The sequence below is a fragment of the Erinaceus europaeus genome, chromosome 12, assembly GCF_950295315.1.
Source record: "Erinaceus europaeus chromosome 12, mEriEur2.1, whole genome shotgun sequence".
In the NCBI taxonomy this organism is placed as follows: domain Eukaryota; kingdom Metazoa; phylum Chordata; class Mammalia; order Eulipotyphla; family Erinaceidae; genus Erinaceus; species Erinaceus europaeus.
Window position 1 is genome coordinate 98417004 of NC_080173.1, and position 27652 is coordinate 98444655.

At 52.8% G+C, this 27652-nt stretch overlaps 2 protein-coding genes across 5 annotated transcripts; both read right to left on the reverse strand.

Moving 5' to 3' along the window:
- Positions 1-477: 477 nt before the first annotated feature.
- TREX1 (three prime repair exonuclease 1) lies at positions 478-1967 on the reverse strand. 2 transcript variants are annotated; one of them, XM_060204683.1, is made up of 2 exons: positions 1785-1967; positions 478-1470 (listed from the first exon to the last, which is right to left on the reverse strand). In XM_060204683.1, the coding sequence occupies exon 2, from the start codon at positions 1442-1444 to the stop codon at positions 515-517; it is 930 nt and encodes a 309-aa protein (XP_060060666.1). In that variant the 5' UTR covers positions 1445-1470; positions 1785-1967; the 3' UTR covers positions 478-514. The 2 variants fall into 2 exon arrangements, with proteins under 2 accessions (XP_060060666.1, XP_007533646.2); XM_007533584.3 differs by having other exon boundaries at positions 478-1474; positions 1785-1965.
- A 435-nt stretch (positions 1968-2402) lies between these two features.
- On the reverse strand, positions 2403-27318 carry ATRIP (ATR interacting protein). Of its 3 annotated transcripts, none has more exons than XM_060204678.1 (13): positions 27065-27317; positions 23714-23844; positions 21693-21863; positions 17066-17184; positions 14140-14297; positions 11122-11217; positions 10091-10217; positions 7841-8527; positions 4610-4746; positions 4398-4489; positions 3999-4079; positions 2972-3224; positions 2403-2604 (listed from the first exon to the last, which is right to left on the reverse strand). In XM_060204678.1, exons 1-13 carry the CDS (start codon positions 27276-27278, stop codon positions 2537-2539), a joined length of 2334 nt encoding a protein of 777 aa, XP_060060661.1. In that variant the 5' UTR covers positions 27279-27317; the 3' UTR covers positions 2403-2536. The 3 variants fall into 3 exon arrangements, with proteins under 3 accessions (XP_060060661.1, XP_060060663.1, XP_060060662.1); XM_060204680.1 differs by lacking the exon at positions 27065-27317 and adding an exon at positions 26993-27011; XM_060204679.1 differs by lacking the exon at positions 7841-8527 and having other exon boundaries at positions 27065-27318.
- Positions 27319-27652: the final 334 nt, after the last annotated feature.

The window sequence follows — 27652 nt, forward strand, 5'->3', positions numbered from 1 at the left end:
GACCTCCGACAGTCCCCACTCTCCCCTACACCAGCCCCTGTACCATATTTGGGGACACCTGGGCCAAGGGGCATCCAGACCAAAGGTGAAGGGGACCCAGGGGGGCAGCTCTGGCCTTGACACCAGTACCTCGGTGTCCCCTGTCTGTCTCAGCTTTGTACCTGTCGATGTGTTTCAGGAGTCATGGGTCTGCACCCTGCAACGTTTGTAATAAACACAGACATTTGGCGTGGCTGTCTCCTTTCTTCACAGCCCAGGCTGTCTGGCTGGGCGTCGGGTCAGATGCCATTTCCATCCACCCCCTTGGTTTGCTTTCCCTTTTACTGGGGTCAGGTGTGTGGCCGTCTTGCTAGGGAGGGGGAAGGACAAAGACTGCGGCGTCCTCGTCACCCCTCCCTTCCCAGGCCCAGTGTGGGCAGAGGCCTCGCGGGCTCCCAGACTACCGGGGAGGGTGGCGGGCGAGGGAGCGGTCGGTCAGGCTGTGCAGAACCTTTATTACTAGACTTCTCTGGACCTACTGCCCAGGTGTGGCCAGGGACAGCCCGTACAGTGTGGCCACTGCCAAGGTCAGCAAGGCCAGCAGGCCCAGTGGGGTCAGGAATCCCTCCATGGCTGGCACTCCAGGGCCCTGCACTGGAGGACGACTCTTGTGGCCCTGGCCCTGCTCAGGTCTGGAACTCCCGCCCTTGCTGCTGGGTAGGGCTGCGGTGGCATAGCACCTGGTTTCAGCAGAGGCTGGGCCCTCGTACATGGGCCTGATGCTGCTGAAGGGCTTGGCGTGGGCATCCACCCACCGCAGCAGAGCCTGCGGCCTCCACTGACAGATGCTGAGCAGGGCGAGGACGTCGCCTTCGGCTGTGTGTGAGTCAGGCGGGGCCTGCCCGTACAGGCGCGTGTAAATACTGCCCAGGCTGTAGCTCTTCCTCGGGCTGTGCTCGGAGGGGCTGCTACTCTTCTCCAGGGCCTTGAGGGCAGCGATGCTGTCCACGCAGAAGGCACCGTCCAGCGTACCGGGGAGGCCCAGGGCTGCCAGCTCTGCTTGGAGGAGAGGGAAGTCATAGCGGTCGCCATTGTGTGCCACGAGGCACCAGGGCTGTGGCTGGCGCTGCAGGAAAGCTTGGAGCACCGAGGCCAAGTTGGCATCAAAGCGTTGACGCCCGTGTGCTGTCAGCGCAGCCGTGCTCAGACCTGTGATCTCGCTGGCCGCCCGGCTGCAGGCCTTCCCCGGAGCCACGCACAGGGAGAGCTTGTCCACCACCCGGGGTGGCGGGGGCACAGGGGGAGACGGCCCCTGCGGCGTGGGAGGGCTCTCCAGGGCACATCTGTTGATAGCCAGCAGGCATAGCTCTGTAATCTTGGGCTGGGAGAAGGGCAAGCCGGTGGCCTCCAGGTCCAAGAAGATGAGTGTCTGCACCGGGGCTCGGGGCAGAGCCTGTGAGCCCATGGTAGGGCAGCTCCCCGCCGCTGAGCCTGGCTGGGGAGAAGCATGGCGGGGAGGTAAGTGCCCCCGTGAGGGGCCAGGCAGCACACGCGGACACACTCAGGAGCCCTAGGACCCGTTCTCAGGGTAGGCAGTGAGAGAGGGTGGGGTGGCTTCCTTCAGTGCGACCCACACCAGCAACGTTATCTGGGGTGAGGTTTCATTTCTCCCCGCCAGCCAGGGTGGCGTGGCTTCCTTAATGGGGCCGGCACGCTCCAGTTCCTCCCTTACTGTTCCCCTAAGCAGAGAGGCGGCTGCCTGTGGCCTTCCCACCCTGTCCCATCTCCTGGGGGTCTTCACTTACCAGCTCACAGGCAGCAGCAACGACTGGACACACACTTTCCGGCCGGCTCTTGAAGCTGGCAGCAGTGGCGGGAAGTGATACTCAGCCTGGGCCCGCCCCCGGGCTGGCCTAAGTTAGGCCCGCCCTGCTCCCAGCCCTGCCCGGCCTGTCAGGCCTGTCACCCTCCCGCTGACACCCTGCCCGCCCCCCACGCACTCACACGGTATCTTCTCAGACCCACAGCTGGGCCTGTGGGCCAGCACCAGGTCCCCGGGCCCCCGTACCCTGCACACCAGGAAGGAGTCGCAAGCTACCCAGGAAGCCGGATGCCAAGGCTGTCTGCCAGGAGCTCCCGCCGGGGTCCCTCTGTGCCCACACCTCGCTCCCACACTCGCAGGCCTCCCGGGTCTAGCCCTGGGCTGAGGGCCGCTGCCCCTTTCTGGCCACACACGGCTTCTTTCTCCCTGTGGCTTCAGCCCAAAGCGATGACTCAGGGCGATTCCACAGGCTGGGCAGACTGGTTACCATGGGGACTGGGCCTCAGCTCCGGCTGGGACAGGAAGGATCCCAGCCTTCCCTGGAAACCCTCGGCAGGCTCCAACCCTCCCACTCGCCGGCCGTAAGATCAGACTCAGGAGATCCAAGCCGGCACTGCTTTAATCAGCGGACGGACGGAGGGACGGAGGGACGGAGGGACGGAGGGACGGACGCGGCGAAGGGAGCAGCGGTGCTAGTGCCCCCACGCACCCCCACGTGGCTCAACGCGCGGGGCCTCAGCCACAGTCCATCTCGTGGTCCTCCACGTCGGTCTCGGCGGCACACAGGTCATCCAGGGCTGCCTCTGAGCGGAGGGAGAGTCCTACGGTGAGGCCGGAGGGCTGGGGCTGGGGGCCCACACAGCCACAGCGAAGGACTTTCACGCCCGGGGCCTTGCTCCCCTCAGCTTTGCCAGCAAGGGCAAACACAAAGGCAATTCGGACAGGGACACGTTTCCGGAAAAGACGTGGCTTCGCTGGTCTGACTCAACGGATCTGAGCAAGAGGCCGCCAGACAAGCCCAGAAGAGCCAGAACAGGACAGACGGCCACGAGACTCAGTCCAGTGCGGCAAGGGTCGTGGCAGACGGGGGACGGCCAGCAGCCTAAGGCGGGAGTCGGCTCGCCCCTGAACGAGGGGCTCCCGCCGCGTGCCCCCCAGCCCCCGCCTCACCTTCGCAGTCGGTCACGTCAGGAAGCCCTCGGATGAGCGCGCCGACGCCGGGCAGCACCTGGTCGTACTGGTGCAGGACCTCCACGCAGTGCACCGTGAACAGCTTGTCCTTCCGGGACAGGCTGTGGAGCAGCAGCACCGTGTCCCGCAGGCAGCGCACCGTCCGCTCGTGCTGCCCGGTCCTCGGCGGGGCGCCCGCCCTCCGCACCGTCAGCCACTGTCTGTGCAGCAGCCCCGTGAGCGCTCTGACCACCTGCGCGGGCGACAGCGGAGACCGGGGACCGGGGACCGGAGACCGGGGACCCGAGACCCAAGACTGGGAACCGGGGACCGGAGACCCGAGATCGGAGACCCGAGACCGGGGACCGGAGACCCGAGACCGGAGACCCAAGACCGGGGACCGGGGACCGGGGACCGTAGACCCGAGACCGGAGACCAGGGACCGGAGACCCGAGACCGGGGACCCGAGACCGGGGACCTGAGACCCGAGACCGGGGACCCAAGACCCGAGACCGGGGACCCGAGACCGGGGACCCGAGACCCGAGACCCAAGACCGGGGACCGGGGACCGGAGACCCGAGACCGGGGACCCGAGACCCGAGACCGGGGACCCAAGACCCGAGACCGGGGACCCGAGACCGGGGACCCGAGACCCGAGACCGGGGACTGGAGACCCGAGACCGGGGACCCGAGACCCGAGACCGGAGACCAGGGACCGGAGACCCGAGACCGGGGACCTGAGACCCGAGACCGGGGACCCAAGACCCGAGACCCGAGACCGGGGACCGGAGACCCGAGACCGGGGACCGGAGACCCGAGACCGGGGACCCGAGACCCGAGACCGGGGACTGGAGACCCGAGACCGGGGACCCGAGACCGGGGACCCGAGACCCGAGACCGGAGACCAGGGACCGGAGACCCGAGACCGGGGACCGGAGACCCGAGACCCGAGAGCGGGGACGGCGCGTCACGCCCGGGGCAGCGGCGTCCCCACCCGCCCTGCGGCCACCCGTCCCCGGCCACTCACCTCCACGCCGCACTGGCAGTCGGAACCCAGGACCGGAGACGGGGGGCTCTGGACCCCCAGCTTCGCCAGCAGCCACACCACCTGGAACAAGAAGGGGCTCCGCAGGCCTGACCGCAGCTCCGGGAGGGAGCTCCGGCTGCCTCAGCGACCGTCTGTCTGGCCGGGCGAGGTGCGGGACAGACGCCGAGTCACCCAACACTCGGCGACACCGTGCAGGGTGCGGCCCCCGGGAGGAGTCTGTCTCACTGGCTGCCAGAGAAATTCTTTCCTCCCCGAAGGCAAGAAGAAAAGATGCATCTTCACCTCACTGTGTGGGATTTTAGAAGGGGCCACGCACGCACGCACCCGCGCCCTCCTAGCTGGGCCGTGCGGGCTCCGGACCGCTCTGAGGGCTCTCACCTCCTGTTCCAGCTGGAGCCACTGTGTCTCTGAGGCCGCGCGGTCAGGCCTCGACGTGACGTACAGGCACAGCAGCAGCAGCGGGCAGCGCTCTGGAACCCACAGCCGCCTGGCGCTCAGGGCTCCCTTGGCGCCCAGCCGCCACAGCAGGCTCCGCCCTGCCCCGCACCTGCCCTCCCGAGGGCCCAGCGCCCGGCGGCCGGCCGCCTCACCCGAGTGGGCGCAGAGCTGAGGGGCGAGCGTCTGGTGGTCCGCCAGCAGGGAGAGCAGCTTGGCCGCCAGCAGCACGCTCCGCAGGGGCACGTCTGCGCCGAGACACCGCGGCAGCACCGGGAACACACCCCGGAACCTGAAACGGGGCCCAGAGACGCGCTGCTCCTCAGGAGAGGCCGCCCGCGGGGCCCCTGACAGGCCGGGCCGAGTGTGCACGGACACGCTCCCCCCGCCCCCCACGACGGGCGCCGTGCCTACAGGTGCCCACACGCGCCTGGCGCTGGGCCGCCCCGCAAACGGGGGTGTCCGGCCGCCGCGCCACGCCACGCCACGCCACGCCACGCCACGCCACTCCCGGGCAGCGAGAGGAGCGTCCCGACAGCTCCGGCATGTGAAAGTGAACCCGGCTGTAAGCGGGTATGAGCACCACTCATGGGACAGAGACTCGTAAAGATGGAGAGAGACCAAAGCAGCAGCTTCCTCCAGCCGGCTGCGGGCCTCACGGAACCTGGGCTGTGCACGGGGCGGGGCAGAGCAGAGCGCCGCCAAGCGAGCCGTTTCCCCAGCCCCGAAGACTCTCCGCTCCGCCTGTTTCCGGTGGGAGAAGGTGCCCACGTCGGGGCCGCCCAGGTGGGGCTGCAAAGGGGTGCGAGTTGCCGAGGCCCCAGCCCCAGACTGAGGACGGGACGGCAGTGACGTGTCTCGGCACCCGGCACCCGGGGCTGAGGGGCGAGGAGGAAGCACGGTCTCATCCTTTGGGGCGAACTTGCCTTTAGGGCAGATTGTGCACACACACAAGAAGTGGACCGTCTTTCGGTCACCGGGGAGTGTGCAATGAAGTGAGAAGTCGATCTGACGGGGTCATCGCCCAATTTCACGTGAAGCTGCTAGTGCCCCCGTCTAGTTCCCTCAAGTCCCTGAAATAATCTGCAAGAAACACCCACCAGTGCGTACAACACAGTGGTTCTCGACTTGTCTGACAGCATTAGAACCCACTTTCTTTTAAAACATCCTTCTTAGAGCATTTTCTTTTGGTTGTCTCCAGGGCTTCACTACAGGCTGACTTTTTTTTCTGCATAAAAGGAGCAAGGTGGGGGTGGGTGGGTTAAATGAATATGGTGCAAAGTGCAGGACTGGTGTTAAGGGTTCCAGTTCCTGCAGGGGAGTCGCTTCCCAGGCGGTGAAGCAGGTCTGCAGGTGTCTGTCTTTCTCTCCCCCTCTGTCTTCCCCTCCTCTCTCCATGTCTCTCTGTCCTATCCAACAACAATGACACCAACAATAGCAATAACTACAACAATAAAACAACAAGGGCAACAAAAGGGAAAATAAATAAAATATTTAAAAAAATACAAGGGCAACAAAAGGGAAAATTAAAAAAAAATAATAATAATAAAAAGAAACTGTGGGACACTGTATACGGGTGTTGGGATCGTCCTCCGTCAAGCCTGGGCAAGGGCACCGTCCCTGAGACCGCAGCCGACTGCCTGCTCCTGCTGTACCACAGGCCACCTGAGCGGTGGCAGCCGGTCCTCAGCTCTCGGTCTTGGGTGACCAGGAAGCTGTGTGGTAGCTCAGCTGGGGGAGGTGTGAAGAGAACGCTGAGTGGAGGGCAGACTGCGGCCAAAGGGGAGGCGCGGGAGACCCACCCGCCGTGTCCCTTGACTTGCACTGACACAGGGTCAGTTCCCTCAGAAGCAGTGAGCCAGGCTCTCCACTCGGTGAGAGGACAAGGGCTCAGAGGGTGTCCCCGAGCTGCTGAAGGGCAGGTGCGTCTGGCCGGCCTGCCGTCAACACTCTTCCTTCCATGGCTTTTCTCGTCTGTGCTTATGGACGGGGTCACCGAGAGGGGACTCGTGTACCTACCCAGAGAAGTGAGAACATGGTGTCTGGTATTCGGTCTTCAAATGTGATAAATCAGAAGGCAGCGGTGTGCAGTGTGCTATGCATCTCTCTCACGAAAGTAAAGGAGTAAATCTCGAAAAGAAGGCAAGGCCGTCCTTAGGCTCTGGACTCAGAGAGCTGAGGGGCGGACGAGACCAGGCCACTGGCCGAGGGCAGGCCGGACAGTTTGCGGCTCCTCCCAGTCTGGAGGCCCAGGACTCCGCGAGGAATCAGTGCCGGGCCGCCGTTCTCTACAGTGCAGCCCCCGGCCGACGCTGAGGAGAAAGGCCTTGCGTGGCTGCACCCCACACCCTGCACGAAGGGGGCGTTAGGTGCTATGGTGTGTCTCGCTTTCTGCCTTTCTAAAAGAGAAGGGGGGGGCTGGGCAGCGGCACAGCCAGTAAAGCACGCACATTACCAAGCACGAGGACTGGGGTTCAAGCCCCGGCTCCCCACCTGCAGGGGGAGCGCTTCAGAAGCGGTGAAGCAGGTCTGCAGGTGTCTATCTTTATCTCCTTCCATCTCCCCTTCCTCTTAATTACTCTATCTCATCAAATAAAAATTTAGAGAGAGAGGGAGGAAAAAAAAAAAAGAAAGAAAAAATGGCTACCAGGAGCAGTGGATTTGTAACGCCAGCACTGAGCCCGTGATAACCCTGGTGGCAGGAAAAAAAAACCACAACTAAACTAAGGACCTCTCTCTCCGTGAGTGGGTGACTGCGGGCACAGGTGTGGGCTCTGGGTGCGAGGGAAAAAAAGATAATTAAATCGAAAACAGAGGAGCAGCGGCAACAGGCAGACTCACAGCAAGGTCACCTTCTGGGCAGCGGTTCCTCCCCACTCTGCTTCCTTAGGGAACCCCAGCAAGCGGAAACGCACAGTGCATGGTCTTCGCCTGATCCGTGCCCCACCCACATCAAAGACCTCTTGGCCCAGGGCTGGGGACACAGCTCAGTGCGTTAGAGGACAATCCTTCAACGCCCGGGGCCACAGGCTCCATCCCCAGCTTTGGTCTTTTTCTCTGTCACTTGTGAAATAAATAAAAACTGAAAACAAAAATAAGCCTCCTGGCTCCGTCCCTGTCCTGGCGGCAGACAGGAAGCAACAACCTCCTCTTACCAGCTGTGCCGTCTGCTCACCAGCTGTGCAGGCCACTCTCACAACTCTCCCAGTCCCTGGCCCCTCCTGCCATTACTGCAGACCCCCCAGCAAAGCCCCAGCACCTAAACCACGGCCCAGGGATGAACAGCGTGGAGCAGTCACGACATGACTACTGCACAGGGGTCCCAGGTGAAATGTCAGCAAGTCAAGTAGCGCCCAGAAAGAAGCCTGCCTCCCGCGCTGTTATACCTGGGCAGGAAGTCAAAGGAAGCGTTTTCAGCTAGTTTCACCAAGACCTTAAGACACTGGCTGAGGACACTGGTTTGAAGGTAGCCTGTTGCCACGGAGGAGAAAGTCACCAGGTGAAGAAGCATCTTCAACAGCGGATGTTGGCCTTGGTCACTAGCAAGCCCCTCTGGGGCCAGGGGCACGCCCCCCGGGGCACGTCTGTTAGCTGGCCTCGGGCCTCCGCCACTCACAACAGACGCTCCCTCCGCTCCCGACAGCAACTGGCAGACGACTGCGCCGCTGTGACACACCAGGTGCTGCAGGAGGCCGAGTGAAGCCGCGGAGAGGCCCTCCAGGCTGCACAGGGGGTCCTCGGGGTTGGCCTCTGCCCCCGGGTTCACACAGGAGGCATGTGCCGCCGAGTCCCCCGGTGCCCCGCTTCTCTTGGCTGTCGTTGCCAAGTCCTGCAAAGCCCGGCAGTGCAAGCCAATAAAGAACTGCGCCAGGGGGAGGAGGTGCACTGCTCCAGGAAGCTGGCAAAGCGGAAAGGCCCTCCTGCCTTCGTCTGCTGGGCCACATGAGTCTTTGTCCCTGGCGACCAGATTCAGTCCGGTGAGCGCCAGGTTCTGGGCTTCTTTCAGGGCCGAGAGGGAAAACGAGCCATCACAAGAACCTGCGGTCCTAAGGCCTGAAACCCCGGTCAGGGAACTAGAACAAGAGAGAACACAGAAAGGTGAGATGGAGACAGGCAAGGGCCCAACAGCCTGCTGCCTAACCCTCTAGGCTCCTTCTCAGCCCACGGGATCAGAAAGAAACTTGCTTTCTGGAAACTCCTTTCTTTTTAAAATTATCTTTATTTATTTATTGGATAGAGATAGTCCGAAACTGAGAGAGGAAGAGGGAAGACAGAGAGGAAGAAAGACAGAGAGACACCTGCATCCCTGCTTCACCACCTGCAAAGTCTCCCTTTGCAGCTGGAAGCCGGGGGCTTGAACCCAGATCCTTGTGCATTGTAACATGTGCGCTTAACCAGCTGCGCCACCACCCGGTCCCGAAACTGCTTTCCCAACATATTTCCCTCTCTCTTTTTAAAGAGGTGTGTTTGTTTACTATGAACAAGAGGGAATGAGGGAGTAGGAGAGAGGAGAGAGTGCTGCTCAGCTCTGGCCTAAGGTGGTACTGGGACTGAACCTGTAGCACCTGGAGCCTCAGGCACACAAGTTGGGGCTGTGACTGAGCTATCTCCTTGGTGCGTGCGCACACGCACACGCACACGCGCACACACACACAATCCCCTGACCCCCCCACTAGGGTTATTGATGGGCTCGGTGCCAACACTATGATCCACCACTCCCAGAGGCCGTTTTTCTTTTTCTTCTGTCTATGGTATTTGATAGGACCAAGAAAAACTGAGAGGGGAAGGGAGAAAGGGAGAAGACAGACACCTGCAGACCTGCTTCACCGTTCATGAAGTGCCCCCTTTAGGTGGAGAGTTGGAGCTTCAAACTGGGTCCTTGTGTTTGGTGGTAAGTGTGCTGGGGAGCCACCAGCCTGGACCCAAGGTTTATTTATTTAATAAGAGACAGAACCAGAGTCTCACTCTGGCATCTGCAATGCCAGGAATGGAACTTGGGACCTCATACATGAAAATCTTGCCCTCTACCATCAAGCCACTTCCCCAGCTACTAAACACGTTTTTTCCCACCAGGGTGCCTGGATGAGAAGTCCACCACTCTTGGTGACCATTTTTTCTTTCTTTTCTTTTAAAAAAAATTTTTTATAAATTTATTTTCTCTTTTGTTGCCCTTTATTTTATTGTTGTAGTTATTGTTGTTGGATAGGACAGAGCAGAGAGAAATGGAGAGAGGAGGGAAGACAGAGAGGGGAGAGAAATACAGACACCTGCAGACCTGCTTCACCGCCTGTGAAGCGACCCCCCTGCAGGTGGGGAGCCGGGGGCTCGAACCGGGATCCTCACGCCGGTCCCTGCGCTCTGCGCACCTGCCCCTCTTTCTTTCCCTAACCATTATACTACCCGCCCTCCTTCTCTTTCTTTCCGTGATAAATACAGAAAGAAATTGAGAGGGAAGGGGGACATGAAGAGGGAGAGGGAAGGGGAGGGGGAGGGGGAGAGGGCGCGAGAGCCACAGTACCGCTTCACTGCTCTGCTCATGAAGCTTCTCCCCTGCAGGTGGGCACCGGGGGATGGCAGGTCCTACTGGGTGTGCCACCCTGGCCCCTAAAGCCACCTTCCAGAGGTCTCATGCTTACCTGCCAAGTCCAGGTGACTGCAGGGCGCCAGTGAGGGTCTCAGAGCAGCCGCTCAGGAGGTCGCACAGACTGAAGGGCGACTCTGGGATCAAAGGCTGCTTCAGGAGAAGGCTTATCAGGATGCAACCTGCAGGAGACAAGGGACTCGAGAAGGTTCTGACCAGGAAGGCCTTTCCTGTGGCTCCAGAAGGAAAAGGGGGCCGGGCGTGGTGGCGCGCGCCTATAGTCCCAGCTACTTGGGAGGCTGAGGCTGGAGGATCGCTTGAGCCCAGGAGTTCTGGGCTGCAGTGCGCTATGCCGATCGCGTGTCCGCACTAAGTTCGGCATCAATATGGTGACCTCCCGGGAGCGGGGGACCACCAGGTTGCCTAAGGAGGGGTGAACTGGCCCAGGTCAGAAACGGAGCAGCTCAAAACTCCCATGCTGATCAGAAGGAAAAGGGGACAGTTCCTCGAGTGCCAGCTGTCTTCCAAGCTACTCCTAGGTCCCATTAGGATGCTTGTGAGGGGGAGCCGGGCAGTAGCGCAGCGGGTTAAGCGCACGTGGCACAAAGCGTAAGGACCGGTGCAAGGATCCCGGTTCGGGCCCCCGGCTCCCCACCTGAAGGGGAGCCGCTTCACAAGCGGTGAAGCAGGTCTGCAGGTGTCTGTCTTTCTCTCCCCGTCTTCCCCTCTCCTCTTTCCATCTCTCTCTTTCCTATCCAACAACGATGACATAAGTAACAATAATAATAAAAACAACAATAAAAAACAAGGGCAGCAAAAGGGAATAAGTAAATATTTAAAATAATAATAATAATAATAAAAGATGCTTCTGAGTGCTGATGGCTCTTGGGCCTACCTGCTCTGAAGCCCTTTCCTTTCATAGTCTTGTGTCTAAACCACAAACCACTACTCCCCTGGACTCTCTACAGGGCTGCATGGGGCAGGGGTCCTCAGAACCCCGAGAGTGAGCGCCCGGGCAATTCTGCTGCCTTGTGTCAGAAGACAGTCAAGCTGAACAGGCCCCCTAAAGAGCTGAGGCGCTTGTACCTGGAGCCTTTGGTTTCCGCACCCAGATGTCAACAGCACTTTCCTGAGTGTCTTCTTGATGTACGAGGTCGACTTCCACATTGTGGGTTTTACTCTCTAAAACAAGATAATGTACAAATCAAAACTTGAATATAAAAGTACAGGCGTGTAACACACTCTTAAAACAGGCTACCCCACTACTTCAACCTTGGGTCAAAACAAGAGGCAAAGAAACTCAAGAGCCCCCAGACCTTTAGCCTCATTTACACACAGGAACCTTCACAAGGAAAGGAAAAGAAAATTACGTTCTTTGCTTCACTAACCACTAACATTTGGTTCAGCTGCTGTTGCTGCTGTTATTATTATTATTATGGATAGACAGAAATTGCAGGGGGAGGGGAGACAGAGAAAGAGAGGCACCTGCAGACCTGCTTCACCACTGCAGGTGGGGAGCATGGGCTCGAACCCAGGTCCTTAAGCATGGCAATCCGTGTGCTCTACCAGGTGTGGCACTGCCCGGCCCCAACATCTGCACGGTGCATGTTACGTGTCAGGTAGGTCCTGTCCTAAGAGCTTCACACATTAACTCATCTGCTCTTCACAGCAACTCCACAAGGAGGAGTTATCACTGTTGTTTCACACACAGGGAAACTGAGGCAGAGGTGAAGAGACTTGTCCAAATCATACACACCAGTGAGTGGTATGACCAGACTCCCAAGCTGGGGGCTCTTCTTCCTGCCCACAACACAGTTCTCAGACTGCTCCTGCAAATGCGAGGCACCCCAAGGGTGAGCAGGCAGCAGTTCTTAGAGAGGGTGTGATAGCCAGTGGCTTGAAAGGGGAGGCAGCATCATGGTTCTGCAAAGAGACTCTCATGCCTGAGGCTCCAAAGTCCCAGCTTCAATCCCCCGCACCACCATAAGCCAGAGCTGAGCAGTGCTCTGGTAAAATAAATAAGTAAATAAATAGTAAAAAAAGAGAGGGAAAGAGAGAAAGGAAGAGAGAAAGGAAGGAAAGAAAGGATGGTCAGAGGAGAGGCAGTGTGTCAGAACTACTGGGCAAAGTGGCATAGCAGATTCAGAGAGAACCCCTTCGGAAGCTAGAACTTCTTTCTGGAAAGCCGTTCCCCTGTCTGACTTGAACTATACAAACTCCAGGTTGGTTAGGATAGGAATGGTATCTCTCTGCATACCAGCTGTGTTTCTGGCATGACGATTTTAACATGCCTGCAAGGTTCTGACACACCTCCCTACAAAAGGGGCAGCCTAGTTCCCCCTTCCTTTGCTACATGACACCAGACTTGGTGACTTGCTTCTAACAGAATGTGGCAGAAGTGATGCTATGAGGTTAGGTCATCAAAAGGACAATTCTGTCTGGCTCACGCTCTCCGAGTCTGCTAATTCTATTTCTTTTACTTTTTTTTTTTTCCCTTTTTCTTCACCATACCACCAAGGCGTGGCTATTGGTGGTGCCTGGGATCAAATCTGGGACCTCTTACATGTGCTATTCTATGCTAGCTCCCCAGCTGAGTCCTCTAACGCCAGTGGATGTCCTCCACCAGCTTGTGAGATCATCCAGTCAGTCCTGAGGGGAAGAGTTCTGGTGTCGGTCATGGAAGAGAGCTACCTTAAGACACGTCCTGAGCAGTGCTCTAGTTAGAAAGAAAAAAAAGAGGGAGTCGGGCGGTAGTGCAGTGGGTTAAGCGCATGTGGCACAAAGCACAAGGACCAGTATAAGGATCCCGGTTCGAGCCCCCGGTTCCCCACCTGCAGGAGAGTCACTTCACAGGTGATGAAGCAGGTCTGCAGGTGTCTGTCTTTCTCTCCCCCTCTATCTTCCCTTCCTCTCTCCATTTCTCTCTGTCCTATCCAATAACAACGACATCAATAACAACAATAATAACTACAACAACAAGGGCAACAAAAGGGAATAATAAATAAATATTAAAAAAAAAAAAAAGAAAAAAGAAACAGACCAGGCTGGGAGGATAGCATAATGGTCATGCAAGAAATCTTTCCTGCTAAAGCTCCGAGGACTCAGGCTAAATTCCTAGCACCACTATAATCCAGAGCTGAGCAGTGCTCTGGTAATGGTAAAAATAACAATAATGATAAAATAAATTAAAAATTAAAGCAAACACCCCACCTGCAGGGGAGTCGCTTCAAAAGTGCTGAAGCAGGTCTGTAGGCATCTACCTTTCTCTCCCCCTGTCTTCCCCTCCTCTCTCCATTTCTCTCTGTCCTATCCAACAATAATGACAACAGCAGCAATAATAACTACAATAAAAAACAAGGGCAACAAAAGGGAAATTAAATAAATATTTAAAAATAAAAAATAATATTAAAAAATTAAAGCAAACAAAGAAATGATAGTTACAGACAAGTCTTTAGTGATTCTAATCCCCACAGAGACACCTATCCCCACTTTCCTGTCAGAATTGTTCACCCAAATAAGCCGGAAGAAAACATAAGCTCATTACTATTACTTTTCTGTTTGTTTTTTTTTTGCCTCCAGGGCTATTGCTGGGGCTCGGTGCCTGCACCATGAATCCACTGCTCGTGGAGGCCATATTTTCCCCCTTTTGTTGCCCTTGTTGTAACCTTGTTGTGGTAATTGTTGTTGTTGATGATGTCGCTTGTTGTTGGATAGGACAGAGAGAAATGGAGAGAGGAGGGGAAGACAGAGAGGGGGAGGGAAAGACAGACACCTGCAGACCTGCTTCACCACCTGTGAAGCGACGCCCCTGCAGGTGGGGAGCCGGGGGCGCGAACCGGGATCCTTACAGCGGTCCTTGCGCTTTGCGCCATGTGCGTTTAGCCCGCTGCGCTACCGCCCGACCTCCTGTTGCTGTTTTTTGTCACTACTGGGGCTTCACTGCTCCAGGCTGACTTTTTCAGATAGAGACAGCCAGACACAGAGGGAAAGACACCAGAGCAGTGAAGCTTCCTTAAATGTGGCAGAGGCCAGGCCCAAACCTCTCACTGTTTTAAACCCCACATTTGGATAATCTGTTATATGCTGACAGACAGGCTGACTTACCCGCTTTTCCCACCAGGGACTTGTGTCCTGGCTCTGTCTGGCAGGGCGGGGGGAGGGACATGTTAGCAGTGAAAGACTCCTTTGTAGGGAACAATGTTTTCCCAAACACTGGCGAGGATGCATTCGGCTTTATAATCACAGTAGGGCTCTTCCTAGGACTGGAAAAAGTCAACTATGAACGCAAGGCAATAGTTCTGCGAAGACCATTCACAATACTTAGTTATGGAACTTGTGACGAGGGGCCGGGTGGGGCGCACCCGGCTGAGCGCACGGCACAGTGAGCAAGGACCCGCCGAGTTTGAGCCCCTGGTCCCCATCTGCAGGGGGAAAGCTTTGCGAGTGGTGAAGCAGGGCTGCAGGTGTCTTTCTGTCTCTTCCTCTGTATCTCCCCCTCCCTCTCGATTTCTGGCTGTCTCTATCCAATAAATAAATAAAGATGATTTATTTAAAAAAAAAAAAACAAAAACTTGTGACCAGATCAAACTCAGGACCTCATGCTTAAGAGTCAAAGGCCTCGTGGTCCAGGAGGTGGTGCAATGGATAAAGCATCAGACTCTCAAGCATGAGGTCCTGAGTTCAATCCCCAGCAGCACATATACCAGGGTGATGCCTGGTTCTTTCTCTCTCTTCCTATATTTCACATTAATAAATAAAATCTTTAAAAAAAAAAAAAGGGAGTCGGGCGGTATCTCAGCGGGTTAAGCGCAGGTGGCGCAAAGCACAAGGACCGGCATAAGGATCCCGGTTCGAACCCCGGCTCCCCACCTGCAGGGGAGTCGTTTCACAGGAGGTGAAGCAGGTCTGCAGGTGTCTGTCTTTCTCTCCCCCTCTCTGTCTTCCCCTCCTCTCCATTTCTCTCTGTCCTATCCAACGACGACGACAACAATAATAATAACTACAACAATAAAACAGCAAGGGCAACCAAAGGGAATAAATAATAAAATAAATATTAAAAAAAAGAGAGAGTCCAAGGCCACCTCCACTGTGCCACCTCCTAGGTGACATTTCCCTTTATGGTTCTGCTGTGGGGTCAGGGTCCACACATGCCACTTTCTCATTCAGAGAGACAGAGAGAGAGCACAGCACCGTGCCCTCCTCCAGTACCAAAGCGTGCACGTGGTGCTAGAACGCCAAGCCAGGCCACATGCATAGCCACACACCCCAGCCAGAGAGCTGTCTGTCTCCCAGCCCTGCTTTAGTGTCCGATCATACCAGGCACATTCTCAACGTGGAACATGCACTTTTTCAGGCCAGGAAAGATTACGTGACAAGGCTTTCAGCAGAAAGATGGTTGCTTATGAAAAGGTGTGTCACGAATTTTTCTGGAAGGCAGGTTACCTCGTAGAGCACAGGACTTACAGGCTCAGAGTTCAGACCCTGGGACCACATTTCTGTCTTTCGTGAAACACACAGTTTAAATAGGTAAATAAATCAATAGTGTGCTGTGTCTCACAACGAACAAGCTAAGTCAGCTCGTCAGTGTTGGCTTTTGAGTTTGTTTGTTTTGGGGGAGGCACTGGGAATTGAACCCAGGTTCCTCACACATGAAAGCAGCCGCTCTACCACCGAGCTCCAACCCGCTCTCGGTGCCAGGGTCTGTTTACTGACGGATCCACTTACTGCTAATCAGAGCAGCAGCTATAACTCTCTGAGTAGCTCACAGCCCCACTACTGCTGTGTGAAGTAGCGAGGTGGGCTCCTCCAGGTCTCATCAAACACTGCCACGTGGCACGAGGAGCTTAACTACACCTGCTCTTTACAAGCAAAAACAAGAGAAATCGCACTGCCAGAGAAAACACCCTCATCTAATTGTTCAAATTTCAAGGCTGATACCAACAGTGTGTCAGGCTTCTCTGGCAGACAGTGATTAGAACACAAACCATGGGGGTCAGGTGTTGGCACAGCAGGTTAAGCACACGTGGCACAAAGCACAAGGACCAGCTTAAGGATCCTGGTTTGAGCCCCGGCTCTCCACCTGCGGGGGGGGGGGGGGGGGGGGCACTTCACAAGCAGTGAAGCAGGTCTGCAGGTGTCTTTCTCTCCCCTCTCTGTCTTCCCCATCTCTCTCCATTTCTCTGTCCTATCCAACAACAATGACATTGATAACAACAACAATAATAACCACAACAAAGATATAACAACCAGGGCAACAAAAGGGCAAAAACAGCCTCCAGGAGTAGTAGATTTGGCACCGAGCCCCAGCAATAACCCTGGAGGCAAAAAAAAAAAAAAAAAAAAAAAAAAAAAAAACCACAAATCATATGTTAAATAAAGATGGGGCCTGGGCAAAGATCCTAGGTAGAAAGTGAGGAAGGGTATTTCAAGTACTTGGTACTGAAATACACGTCTGCTTGGGGGGAAATCATATATACATTTTTAAAAAAATAATTAAAAAAATATATTTATTTCCTTTTGTTGCCCTTGTTTTTTATTGTTGTAGTTATTATTGTTGTTACTGATGTCATTATTGTTGGATAGGACAGAGAGAAATGGAGAGAGGAGGGGAAGACAGAGAGGGGGAGAAAGAGATAGACACCTGCAGTCCTGCTTCACCGCCTGTGAAGCGACTCCCCTGCAGGTGGGGAGCCAGAACTCGAACTGGGATCCTTCTGCCGGTCCTTGCGTTTTTGCGCCACATGTACTTAACCTGTTTTTTTTTTTTTTTTAAAGTGAAAATGAAGGCTGTCTCACCCCCAGAGAGACCATCTTGCTGATCTTTTCTAGTCTCAAGGAGTTATGTTATAAAGTCCTGCACAGAGAGGCACTTTTGGTGTCTGGGGCCTTTATGCTGTGATGTCCCAAGCCTCTTTCAAACTACCCTTGAAGCCTTCAGCAAAGAAGTACACGGCCTTCGCTTAGGCCTTGCCGACACTGCTGACTAGTTACTAAACAGTCAGAAGTGACCCTCCCTCCGCACCAGCACTACCTGACGTGGGAGACGGACGGAACAGCTGGCTTATTTGTCCGCTCACTGCTCTGAAGTTTGGTCCTTAATTCATTCATCTCTGCGTCTTTGAACTGAAGTTCAGACTGGAGTGACTGCAGCTGCAAGGAGAAGAAACATACTGTAGTTACCTTAGGAACAAAACTATCTCTAGGCTTTACAAACTACAGCTGTCAAAGAGAGACAGACAATGAAAGACACACAGGAAAGAATGCTGGGTACAAATGCTCTAAAATACGTTCCTTCCTAGTGGGCAGTGTGTCATTCCAGAGAGATATTTTGACCTGAACTATTGTGAGATAATGTGTGAGGCTTCAAACAATACCTTCTAGGCCTCTCTACATTTAAAAAAAAAAAATTCTTTATGTGGTCCGGGAGGTGGCACAGTGGTAAAGCTTTGGACTCTCAAGCATGAGGTCCTGAGTTTGATCCCCAGCAGCACATGTGCCAGAGTGATGTCTGGTTCTTTCTCTCTCCTCCTATCTTTCTCATTAATAAATAGAATCTTAAAAGAAAAAAATTTCTTTATTGGGGGGTCCCGGTAGTGCAGCGGGTTAAGCGCACATGGTGCGAACTGCAAGGACTAGCGTAAGGATCCCGGTTCGAGCCCCCAGCTCCCCACCTGCAGGGGAGTCGCTTCACAGGTGGTGAAGCAAGTCTGCAGGTGTCTATGTTTCTCTCCCCCTCTCTGTCTTCCCCATCTCTCTCCATTTCTCTTTGTCCTATCTAACAATGACGACATCAATAACAACAATAACTATAACAACAATGAAAAACAAGGGCAACAAAAGGGAAAATGAAATATAAACAAGATTTTAAAAATTCTTTATGTAAGGATCCTGGTTCGAGTCTCCGGCTCCCCACTTGCAGGGGAGTCGCTTCACAAGCGGTGATGCAGGTCTGCAAGTGTCTGTTTTTCTCCCCCCCCCCCCCCCCCCCCGTCTTCCCCTCCTCTCTCCATTTCTCTCTGTCCTATCCAAAGACAATGACAACCATAATAACTACAACAAAAAAACAAGGGCAACAAAAGGGAATAAATAAATATGAAGGGTGGGGGTATCGCATAATGGTTATGCAAAGAGACTTTCATGCCTGAGGCTCTCAAGCTCCAGGTTCAATCCCCCACACTGCCATAAGCCAGAGCTGAGCAGTGCTCTGGTAAAAAAATAAAATAAAAATAAATAAATAAATAAATAAATATGAAGAAAATTCTTTATTGGGAGATTAATGGTTTACAGTCAACAGTAAATAGGATAGTTTGTGCATGCAGAACGTTTCCCAGTTTTTCACATAACAATTCAACCCCCACTAGGCCCTCCTCTGCCATCATGTTCCAGGACCTGAACCCTCCCCCCACCCCAGAGTCTTTTACTTTGGTGCAAAACACCCGCTCCAGTCTAAGTTCTGCTTTGTGTTTTTCTTTCTGATCTTGTTTTTCAACTTCTGCCTATGAGTGAGATTATCCCATATTCATTCTTCTACTTCTGACTTATCTCACTTAACATGATTCCTTCAAGCTCCACCCAAGATGGTCTGAAAAAGGGTGAAATCACCATTTTTTATAGCTGAGTAGTATTCCATTGTGTATACAGACCACAACTTGCTCAGCCACTCATCTGTTGTTGGACACCTGGGTTGCTTCCAGATTTTGGCTATTACAAATTGTGCTGCTATGAACATATGTGTAAACAGATCTTTTTGGATGGGTGTGTTGGGTTCCTTAGGATCTATCCCCAGGAGAGGAATTGAAGGGTCACAGGGTAGGTCCACTTCTAGCCTTGTGAGAGTTCTCCAGACTGCTCTCCACAGGGGTTGAACCCATTGACATTGCCACCAGCAGTGCAGGAGGGTTCCTTTGTCCCCACAATCTCTCCAGCATTTGTTGCTGCTGCCTTTTGTGATGTGTGACATTCTCACAGGAGGGAAGTGGTACCTCATTGTTGCCTCTCTGAATACTAACGGACCTGTAACAGCTGAGAGGAGGGAAACTGTAATATGCCCAGCACAGGGCCTGGCAGTTTGCGTATCTCACAATAACCTTTTAGTGACTACAGGGTGCACAGTTTCAGACCTTCCTGAGAGTCTGGACAGAGTATTTGGAATCGTCTTAATAAAACCCAGCGTGGTGCAGGAAGCCTGTTGCTCTAGCTTGCAGGGCGACAGCCAACAGTGATTGCTGCCATTCCCCACACAGGCACCACCAGACACAGTGCAGACCTGTCTGAGTCCCACAGAAACCCTTCTGCTTATTTTCTGGAAACAGAGGAACAGAATCACACACAAGCCTCTTTCAAACTACCCCTGAAGCCTTCAGCAAAGAAGATGCACATCTAGATGGCTAGTCTAACGGGCCTTCGCTTAGGCCTTGCCTGACATTGCTGACTAGTTACTAAACAGTCAGAACTGGACCCTCCCTCTAGCATCATCATTACCTGACATGGGAAATGGATGGAACAGCTGGCTTATCTATTTTTTTAAAATCTTTATTTATTTATTTATTGGATTGACACAGCCAGAAATTGAGAGGGAAGGGGGTGATAGACAGGGAGAGAGACAGAGAGACACCTGCAGCCCTGCTTCACCACTAGTGAAGCTTTCCCCTTGCAGGTGGGGACCGGGGACTCGAACCTGGGTCCTTGTGCACTGTAACATGTGTGCTCAGCCAGGTGCGCCACCACCCAGCCCCCTGGTTTATTTATTTTTTAAAAAAAGGTTTTATTTCTTTATTAATGAGAAAGACAGAAGGAGGGAAAGAAAGAATCAGACATCACTCTGGTACATGTGCTGCTGGGGATCAAACTCAGGACCTCCTGCTTGAGAGTGTGATGTTTTATCTACTTTGCCACCTCCCAGACCACGCAATCATTCTATCTCCACCTTCATCTATTGCGTGAGGAAGAATCGGAGTTCTCATTTTAAAATGTCTCCCAGGGGCCGGGTGGTGGTGCACCTGGTGAAGCACACGTTACGATGAGCAAGGACCCAGGTTCGAGTCCCTGGTCCCCACCTGCAGGGGAAAAGCTCCACGAGTGGTGAAGCAGGGCTGCAGGTGTCTCTCTGTCTCTCTCCCTCTCTATCCCCCACTTCCCTCTTGATTTCTGGATGTCTCCATCCAATAAATAAATATAATTTAAAAAAATGTTTCCCTATTTTACAATGTGGTAGAGTCTAGATTCCGGCTGGACTTGAGGACTTTTGGTCTTTACCATGCTCATGAAAAGACAATTCCTCCTATTAGTTTTGGTGCTGGTTTGTGCTTCTGGAAAGCTTCTGAAGGAATGGCAGACTAAGGCTCCAAGTCCTTAAAACTGAAGGACAGTGATGCTATGTTCTAGATACCTAGTGCTGTTTTTTTTTCAATACTGTATTTATTTATTTGTTATTGGATAGAGACAGAGAGAAATTAAAAGAGGAGAGGGAGATAGAGAGGAAACGAGACAAAGAGACACCTGCAGCCCTGCTTCACCACTCATGAAACTTTTCCCTGTAGGTGGGGACCAGGGGCTTGAACCTGGGTCCTTGTACAGTATACTCTGGGTGCTTAACCAGGTGCGCCACTGCCTAGCCCCAACACCTAGCATTTCTCTCCCAAGGATAGCGTGTCTCTGCTTTGGAACAATCACTGCCTGACTATGTGACCTGAATGGGACTATCATCTCTAGTGATAACGGCTGGTTCAGGGACAAACACCTGACTTAGGTGAGGACATTTGAAGCCCGTCCCGGAGTGGTAAACCATCAGACGGAGTCTTTACACCGCCCTAGAGCTATGAAATATGGGCCCAGGGGTTTCTGGAGAACAAATCCTCTACTGATCATTATTACAGAGAACAAACATGAGTCCTGCAGAAGCCTGAGTCATTAGAGACCCCAGCACAGGGCAGCGGGAGGGTGGTTAGACAGCATAATGGTTCTGCAAAGAGACTTTCATGCCTGAGGCTCTAAAGTCCCAGGTTCAATCCCCATAACCCAGGACTAAGCAGTACTATGGTAACAAAAAACAAAGAAACAGGGGTCAGGAGGTAATGAGCCTGGTTAAGCACTCATACTGTACTATGCTAAGACACAGGTTTAAGCTCTTGGTCCCCATCAGCAGGGGAAAAGCTTCACAAGTGGTGATGCAGGGCTGCAGGTGTCTGTCTGTCTCTCTCTCCCTTTCTCTTCTTCCTCTCAATTTCTCTGTCTCTATCCAGCAACAAAAAAATAATAGATTTAAAAAAAAAGAGCTCTCTCTAAAAAGCAAACGAAACAAAAAACCAGCACACCCACTTTCCCTAGACTTGGCTGTGGAAGCTAATATATCGCTTTTTGGTCTAAGCCAGGTCAGCTGATTTCCTTCTCTGAAAACACAACTTAACCCCATTTGTGCAGAGTCTAAGCTACTCACTTCTGCAGCTAAAAGGAGCTTCCTATAAGCCCTTTTCCAAACTATCTGTAGAAGCTGAAAGAAAAGCAGTACATGCTACTAGCTGGTCATCCCAACATAAAGCATCTGAGACAGAAGGACAAGTGAGCTCTCCTGACAGTCACAGGCAATTCTGGGCATTGCTTCTGAACAAGACACAGTCTCAGCTGATGTCCAACCGGACAGAACAAATGCTCTGGATCACCTTTTTGGAGAATTCCTTTTCTCTGTCACTGAGTGCCTGGGTTTTCTCTTGTTCGAGAAGGAAATGTGATCTCCTTTGCTCCTCCAGGATGGATTCTGTCTGATGTAGTGAGTCCCGCAAAATCTTAATTTCTCCATTTTTAATGAGGACTTCTTCTTCCATTGCCTTCATCTGTAAATTCCAAATCAATCTTGTGAAATTTTGTAAGGAAAAAATAATAAATGTAGCTAGAGATGCGGAAAAGCACGTATGAAACATGTCCTGGGAGTCAGGCAGTAGCGCAGTGGGTTAAGCGCACATGGTGCGAAGCACAAGGACCGGCGTTAAGAATCCCGGTTTGAGACCCCGGCGCCCCACCTGCAGGGGAGTCGCTTCACAGGCGGTGGAGCAGGTCTGCAGGTGTCTGTCTTTCTCTCCCCCTCTGTGTCTTCCCCTCCTCTCTATTTCTCTCTGTCCTATCCAACAACGACATCAATAACAACAACAATAACTACAATAGTAAAACAACAAGGGCAACAAAAGAGAAAATAAATAAATATTTTTTTAAATGTCCTATAGATCAATGAGTTTTCATAGTATATCTACCACAACCTGGGAGGTGGGCAGGGTGGATACAGCACTGAACCTGAAAGCACAAGGTCCTGAGTTCAACTCCTGACACTGCATATGCCAGAGTGATGCTCTGCTTCTCTCCCACTGCACCCTCTCATGCTATTAAGTATGCAAATACATCTACCTGTACTACCAGACCACAACCTGTTTAGCCTACTCTTCAGAAAGCCGACAGTTAGCAATACTGCTGCTTAAGGGCACACTTAAGTGAAGATTACAAATATTCTGCATACTATGATAGGTATTAAATGATCTGGGTCCCACATTCCCCAGAATTAAAACACTGTGCTGTGCTCCTGGCTTTTCTAGGAAGCTGTGGATGATGACACAGGGATATCTGGTGCTTTGCAGAACTAGTAATGAAAATAGTAACTTTCACTGGATGGTGTCCTTTGTCTGGAACACGTGCTACAGATTTGCCTCAGTGCGATCAGAGGAAATTTGTTATCTCCTTTTGGATCCAGTATACAGTGTTTCCTTTAGATCCTGACTGTTAGGAATCTGAGGACTTGGTTACTTCCATTCTAAGTGGTCTGGAGCCTCAGGCCTAGAGTCTGTTTGCATAACCATCACACTGTCTCCTCCACTACCCTCAATATTCTGGTTTTTTTTTTTTTTTTTTTTTTTCTTTTTTGCCTCCAGGGTTATTGCTGGGGCTCAGTGCAATCCACTGCTCCTAGAGGCTATTTTTTTCCCTTTTGTTTATTGTTGTTGTTATTGCTGTCATTGTTGTTGGGTAGGACCGAGAAATTCAGAAATTCAGAGAGGAGGGGAAGACAGAGAGGAAGAGAAAGACAGATACCTGCAGACCTGCTTCACCACCTAAGTGACCCCTTGCAGGTGGGGAACCGGGGGCTCGAACTGGGATCCTTACATGGGTCCTTGTGCTTTGTGCCATGTGTGCTTAACCCACCGTGCTATATCCAGGCCCCCAATGTTCTGGCTTTTTTCTTTTTTTTAATTTTGCTTTTTCCCCTTTTGTTGCCCTTTAAAAAAAATATTTTTAAATATTTATTTATTCCCTTTTGTTGCCCTTGCTTTACTGTTGTAGTTATTATTGTTGTTATTGATGTCATTGTTGTTGGATAGGACAGAGAGAAACTGAGATAGGAAGGGAGACAGAGAGGGGGAGAGAAAGACAGACACCTGCAGACCTGCTTCACCGCCTGTAAAGCGACTCCCCTGCAGGTGGGGAGCCGGGGGCTGGAACCCGGCTCCTTACGCCGGTCCTTGCGCTTTGCACCACGTGCGCTTAACCCGCTGCGCCACCGCCCGGCCCCTTTCTGGCTTTCCTATCTCCACTTTCCTCCATTTCGTGAGGAAGAGTCCGAATTCTCATTTTTAAATATCTATTTCATAACATATACATAAGCAAATGACTTAGGTACACCACAAATTAAGTAACTTACCTTTTCTTTAAGTTCTTTGTACTGTGCCTGAAGTAACTCTAATTCAAAATTATCTGTAGCTGGGACGCTTTCTCTGTTTCTCCAGGCAGGATTTTTGGACAGGCCATCTACCCTGGGGATCTTACGAATATCTGTTAAAAAAAGTAGTTTCCACATACGTTTCAGGACTCAACATTTTCTCACTCTTGCCAGACAATGTTAAAAAAAGAATACCATTAAAGAATTAACAAGTGGCAGTCAGGCGGTAGCGCAGTGGGTTAAGCGCAGGTGGCGCAAATCGCAAGGACCAACCTAAGGATCCCGGTTTGAGCCCCCGGCTCCCCACCAGCTGGGGAGTCGCTTCACAGGTGGTGAAGCAGGTTTGCAAGTGTCTTTCTCTCCCCCTCTCTGTCTTCCCCTCCTCTCTCCATTTCTCTCTGTCCTATCCAACAACGACAACATCAATAACAACAATAAAACAACAAGGTCAACAAAAGGGAATATTAAAAAAAAAAAAAAGCAAAGAGTTAACAAGTGACAACTTCAGAATACGATTCAAATACTTAAGTGATGCTTAAGAAACAGGCGCTGTCACCCTCGCCCTACATTCTGCCTAGGTGTAAGTTTCACCTAAAGTTTGAAAAGTACTGTGTATATCTCACTGGTCAGAACTCAGTGCTCCACAGGCCATTAGCATTCATTAAACACCTCCAATATGCTGGGCACGATTTAGTTCCAGGAAGATCTGATCTGAACAGAATGTTTGCAAGGCTAAAGAAGTGAACACATGAGCAGAAAGCACACCCAGCAGATTGTGAGAAAGAGCGCACTTGTGCTGGCTGCTATCTTACCTGCGGACTGCGAACCATGAGTGCCCCAATGCAAAGTGTAAATTCTATTTTTAAAGATCAAAACAAAATTTAAAAAGGTAAATATGGACAAATAATGAGTGGAATAGACAAATGCTATGCTATACAAATCAGACGTCCAGAAGTTTGAGAGTCTATGACCCACATAATGCCTGAAAAGACTTCAGCGGTGTCTGGCACAAGCATTCAATACATGCAATTAACATCAGTACACACATCTGTAATAGGTGCCGTAAGGAGGGGAATGTGGCTAGAACCCGGACAGAAAGCGGAAGGGTCAGACCACACTGAGTTTTCCAGGCCACACTAAGGATGTTGGCTGTTCTAGAAGAAATACTGGGGAACTGGGCTTGTTGCAACGGTTATGCAAAAAAGACTTGCATGCCTGAGGCACCAAAGGTCGAAGGTTCAAGCCCCTGCACCTCATAAATCAGAGCTGAGCGGTGTTCTGGTAAAAACAAAACAAAAATACTAAAAGTCATTAAAGAACTTTCAGTAGAGATGTTCATTTGTATCTATGTGAAACACAGCCTAGCCAGATTTGAGCTTTGAAAAGATGGCTCTGGAGACTGGGAAAGTGGCTCAGAGGTAGAGTGTAAGTATGCCTTGCATATCAGAAGCATTAAGAAAGTAAAGTTAGGGGGTCGGGCAGTAGCGCAGCGGGTTAAATGCATGTGGCGCCAAGTGCAAGGACTGGCGTAAGGATCCCAGTCTGCAGGTGTCTGTCTTTCTCTCCCCCTCCTCTCTCCATTTCTCTCTGTCCTATCCAACAATGAACAACATCAACAATAATAACCACAACAAGGGCAACAAAAGGGGAAAAAAAAAAGGCCTCCAGGAGCAGTGGATTCATGGTGCAGGCACTGAGCCCCAGCAATAACCCCGGAGGCAATAAAAAAAAAAAAAAGAAAGAAGTTACAGGAGTTAGAAAGGAAGTAGATGATTAGATGTGTGGCCCAGGAAGGGGGAGCTGTTGCCTTGTGCCATCATCTGACCGAGAGTGGTACTAACCACCGGCACACAGCAGGCCTGGCTACCAGTGTTTGTGAATATCTGTTTTCCCAGAGATGCCAGGACAAGACTTGGCTTCTGGGCAATGATGTGTGGAACTTAAGATGCTGGTGACACATTCAAAGAGAGAGGCAAGGCATCTTCAAAGTCTCTCTCCTGGGAAGCTCAGACTCCACTCATCCCCCAACTAGAATGTAGATTCTCCAAAAGAAGAGGTTTTTTTTTTTTTTTTCTTTTTTTAAAATCTTTTGCCCATTGCTAACTGTGCTGCACGCAGTTCCAAAGGTTTAGGCATCTGGGCAGGGGTAGATAGCATAATGGTTAGTGCAAACAGGCTCTCATGCCTGAGGCTCCGAAGTCCCAGGTTCAGTCCCCTGCACCACCTTTAGCCAGAGCTGAGCAGTGCTCTGGTAAAAAAAAAAAAAAAAAAAAAAAATTAACCAAAGGTCCAGGCATCTAAATAATTTGCTGATTGTATAAAAGAGTAAGCTCTGAGGTCTGGGAGGTGGTGCAGTGGTTACAGCACTGGACTTACAGATGTGAGGTCCTGAGTTCGATCTTGGGCGTTGTAATGCCAGAGTAATGCTCTGGTTCTCTCTGTCCTCTCTAATGTTAATGAATAAATAAACCTTAAACGGTAAATATATGGGGCTGGGAGGTGGCGCACCTGGCTGAGTGTTACAATGCGCAGGGACCCTGGTTTGAGCCCCCGGTCCCCACCTGCAGGGGGAAAGCTTTAGGAGTGGTGAAGCGGGGCTGCAGGTGTCTGTCTCTCTCCCTATCAACCCCTTCCTCTTGATTTCTGGCTGTCTCTATCCAATAAATAAAGAAATTAAAAAAATATTTTTCTAAGTGGTCCGGGAGGTGGCACAGTGGTTAAGGAACTGGACTCTCAAGCATGAGGTCGTAAATTCAATCCCCGGCAGCACATGAACCAGAGTGATGTCTGGCTCTTTCTCTCTCTCCTATCTTTCTCATTAATAAAATAATTTAAAAAAAAAATTTTTTTTTAAAGATAAGTATATAAAAGCTCTGGCTTGTTAAGCGCACGTGGCGCAAAGCGCAGGGACCGGCCTAAGGATCCCGGTTCGAGCCCCCGGCTCCCCGCCTGCAGGGGAGTCGCTTCACAGGCGGTGCAGCAGGTCTGCAGGTGTCTGTCTGTCTCTCCCCCTCTCTGTCTCCCCCTCCTCTCTCCATTTCTCTGTCTTCCCCTCCTCTCTCCATGTCTCTCTGTCCTAGCCAACAACGACGACACCAATAAAAATAACTACAACAATAAAAAAAAAAAAAAAAAAAACAAGGGCAACAAAAGGGAAACTAAATAAACGAAATAAAAATAAATGCTCTGGCTTATGGTGGTGTTGGGGATTGAACCCGGGACCTCACAGGCGGGGGGCCGGAGGCGTCTTTCTGCACAAACCCTCGGGGCAGCGGCCCGGGTGCGACGCAGGCTGCCGCGGGGCGGGGCGGGGCGGGGCGGGCGGGCACTCACGGGCGGCGGGGGGCCCCTGGCTCAGCGCCTGCGACGCCAGGGTGTCGAGCTCCTCCAGGTCGTCGGCGGTGAGGTCGCCCAGCGCGCCGAACGGGTCCTCCGGCTCGGGGGCGGCCGCCGCGGGGAAGCCTCGGGCTCGCTTGTTCGGAGGATGCCCGGTACTGGACGGCGGCCCATCCTGCCTCCGCATGCCCGGCGCGGGGACCTCGGCCATGCCTGCGGCCCGCAGCGGCCCGGGACGCCCGCTGCCCAGGGCCCGACCCAACCGACCGCGCGCCGAGCCGCGCTCGCCTCAGCCCGAGCCCCGCCCCGCCCCCGCCGGCCAATCAGCGGCCAGCCCGCGGGCTCGACGTGATGACATCATCCGAGCGCGCCCCCGCCCTCGGCAGTCCCCGCCCTCTCCCGCCCTGCTCCTCCCGGCGGGTGCGGCGGTGGCCGTGAGCGCCGAGTTGCGAGTTGGCAGGGGTGCGGGTCCCAGCCCCGCCGCGTGGTGGCTTTGTGTTCCCGTGGTCCCGCAGGACACACAGCCGCGCGAGAGGCCCCCCAGCGTGCACGCGTGTGGACGTGAATGGGGGAAGCGCCCTCTGG

What these genes read in the sequence shown, in the direction of transcription:
- TREX1 (XM_060204683.1), bottom strand. Translation starts at nt 1,444, where the DNA reads ATGGGCTCACAGGCTCTGCCCCGAGCCCCGGTGCAGACACTCATCTTC.
- ATRIP (XM_060204678.1), bottom strand. Translation starts at nt 27,278, where the DNA reads ATGGCCGAGGTCCCCGCGCCGGGCATGCGGAGGCAGGATGGGCCGCCG. An exon ending in CCGTCCGTCTCCCACGTCAG is followed by an intron (nt 14,298 to 17,065) that starts GTAGTGCTGGTG and finishes GACTTTTTCCAG; the next exon opens with TCCTAGGAAGAGCCCTACTG. An exon ending in TCCTTTGACTTCCTGCCCAG is followed by an intron (nt 4,747 to 7,840) that starts GTATAACAGCGC and finishes GCCCCGTTTCAG; the next exon opens with GTTCCGGGGTGTGTTCCCGG.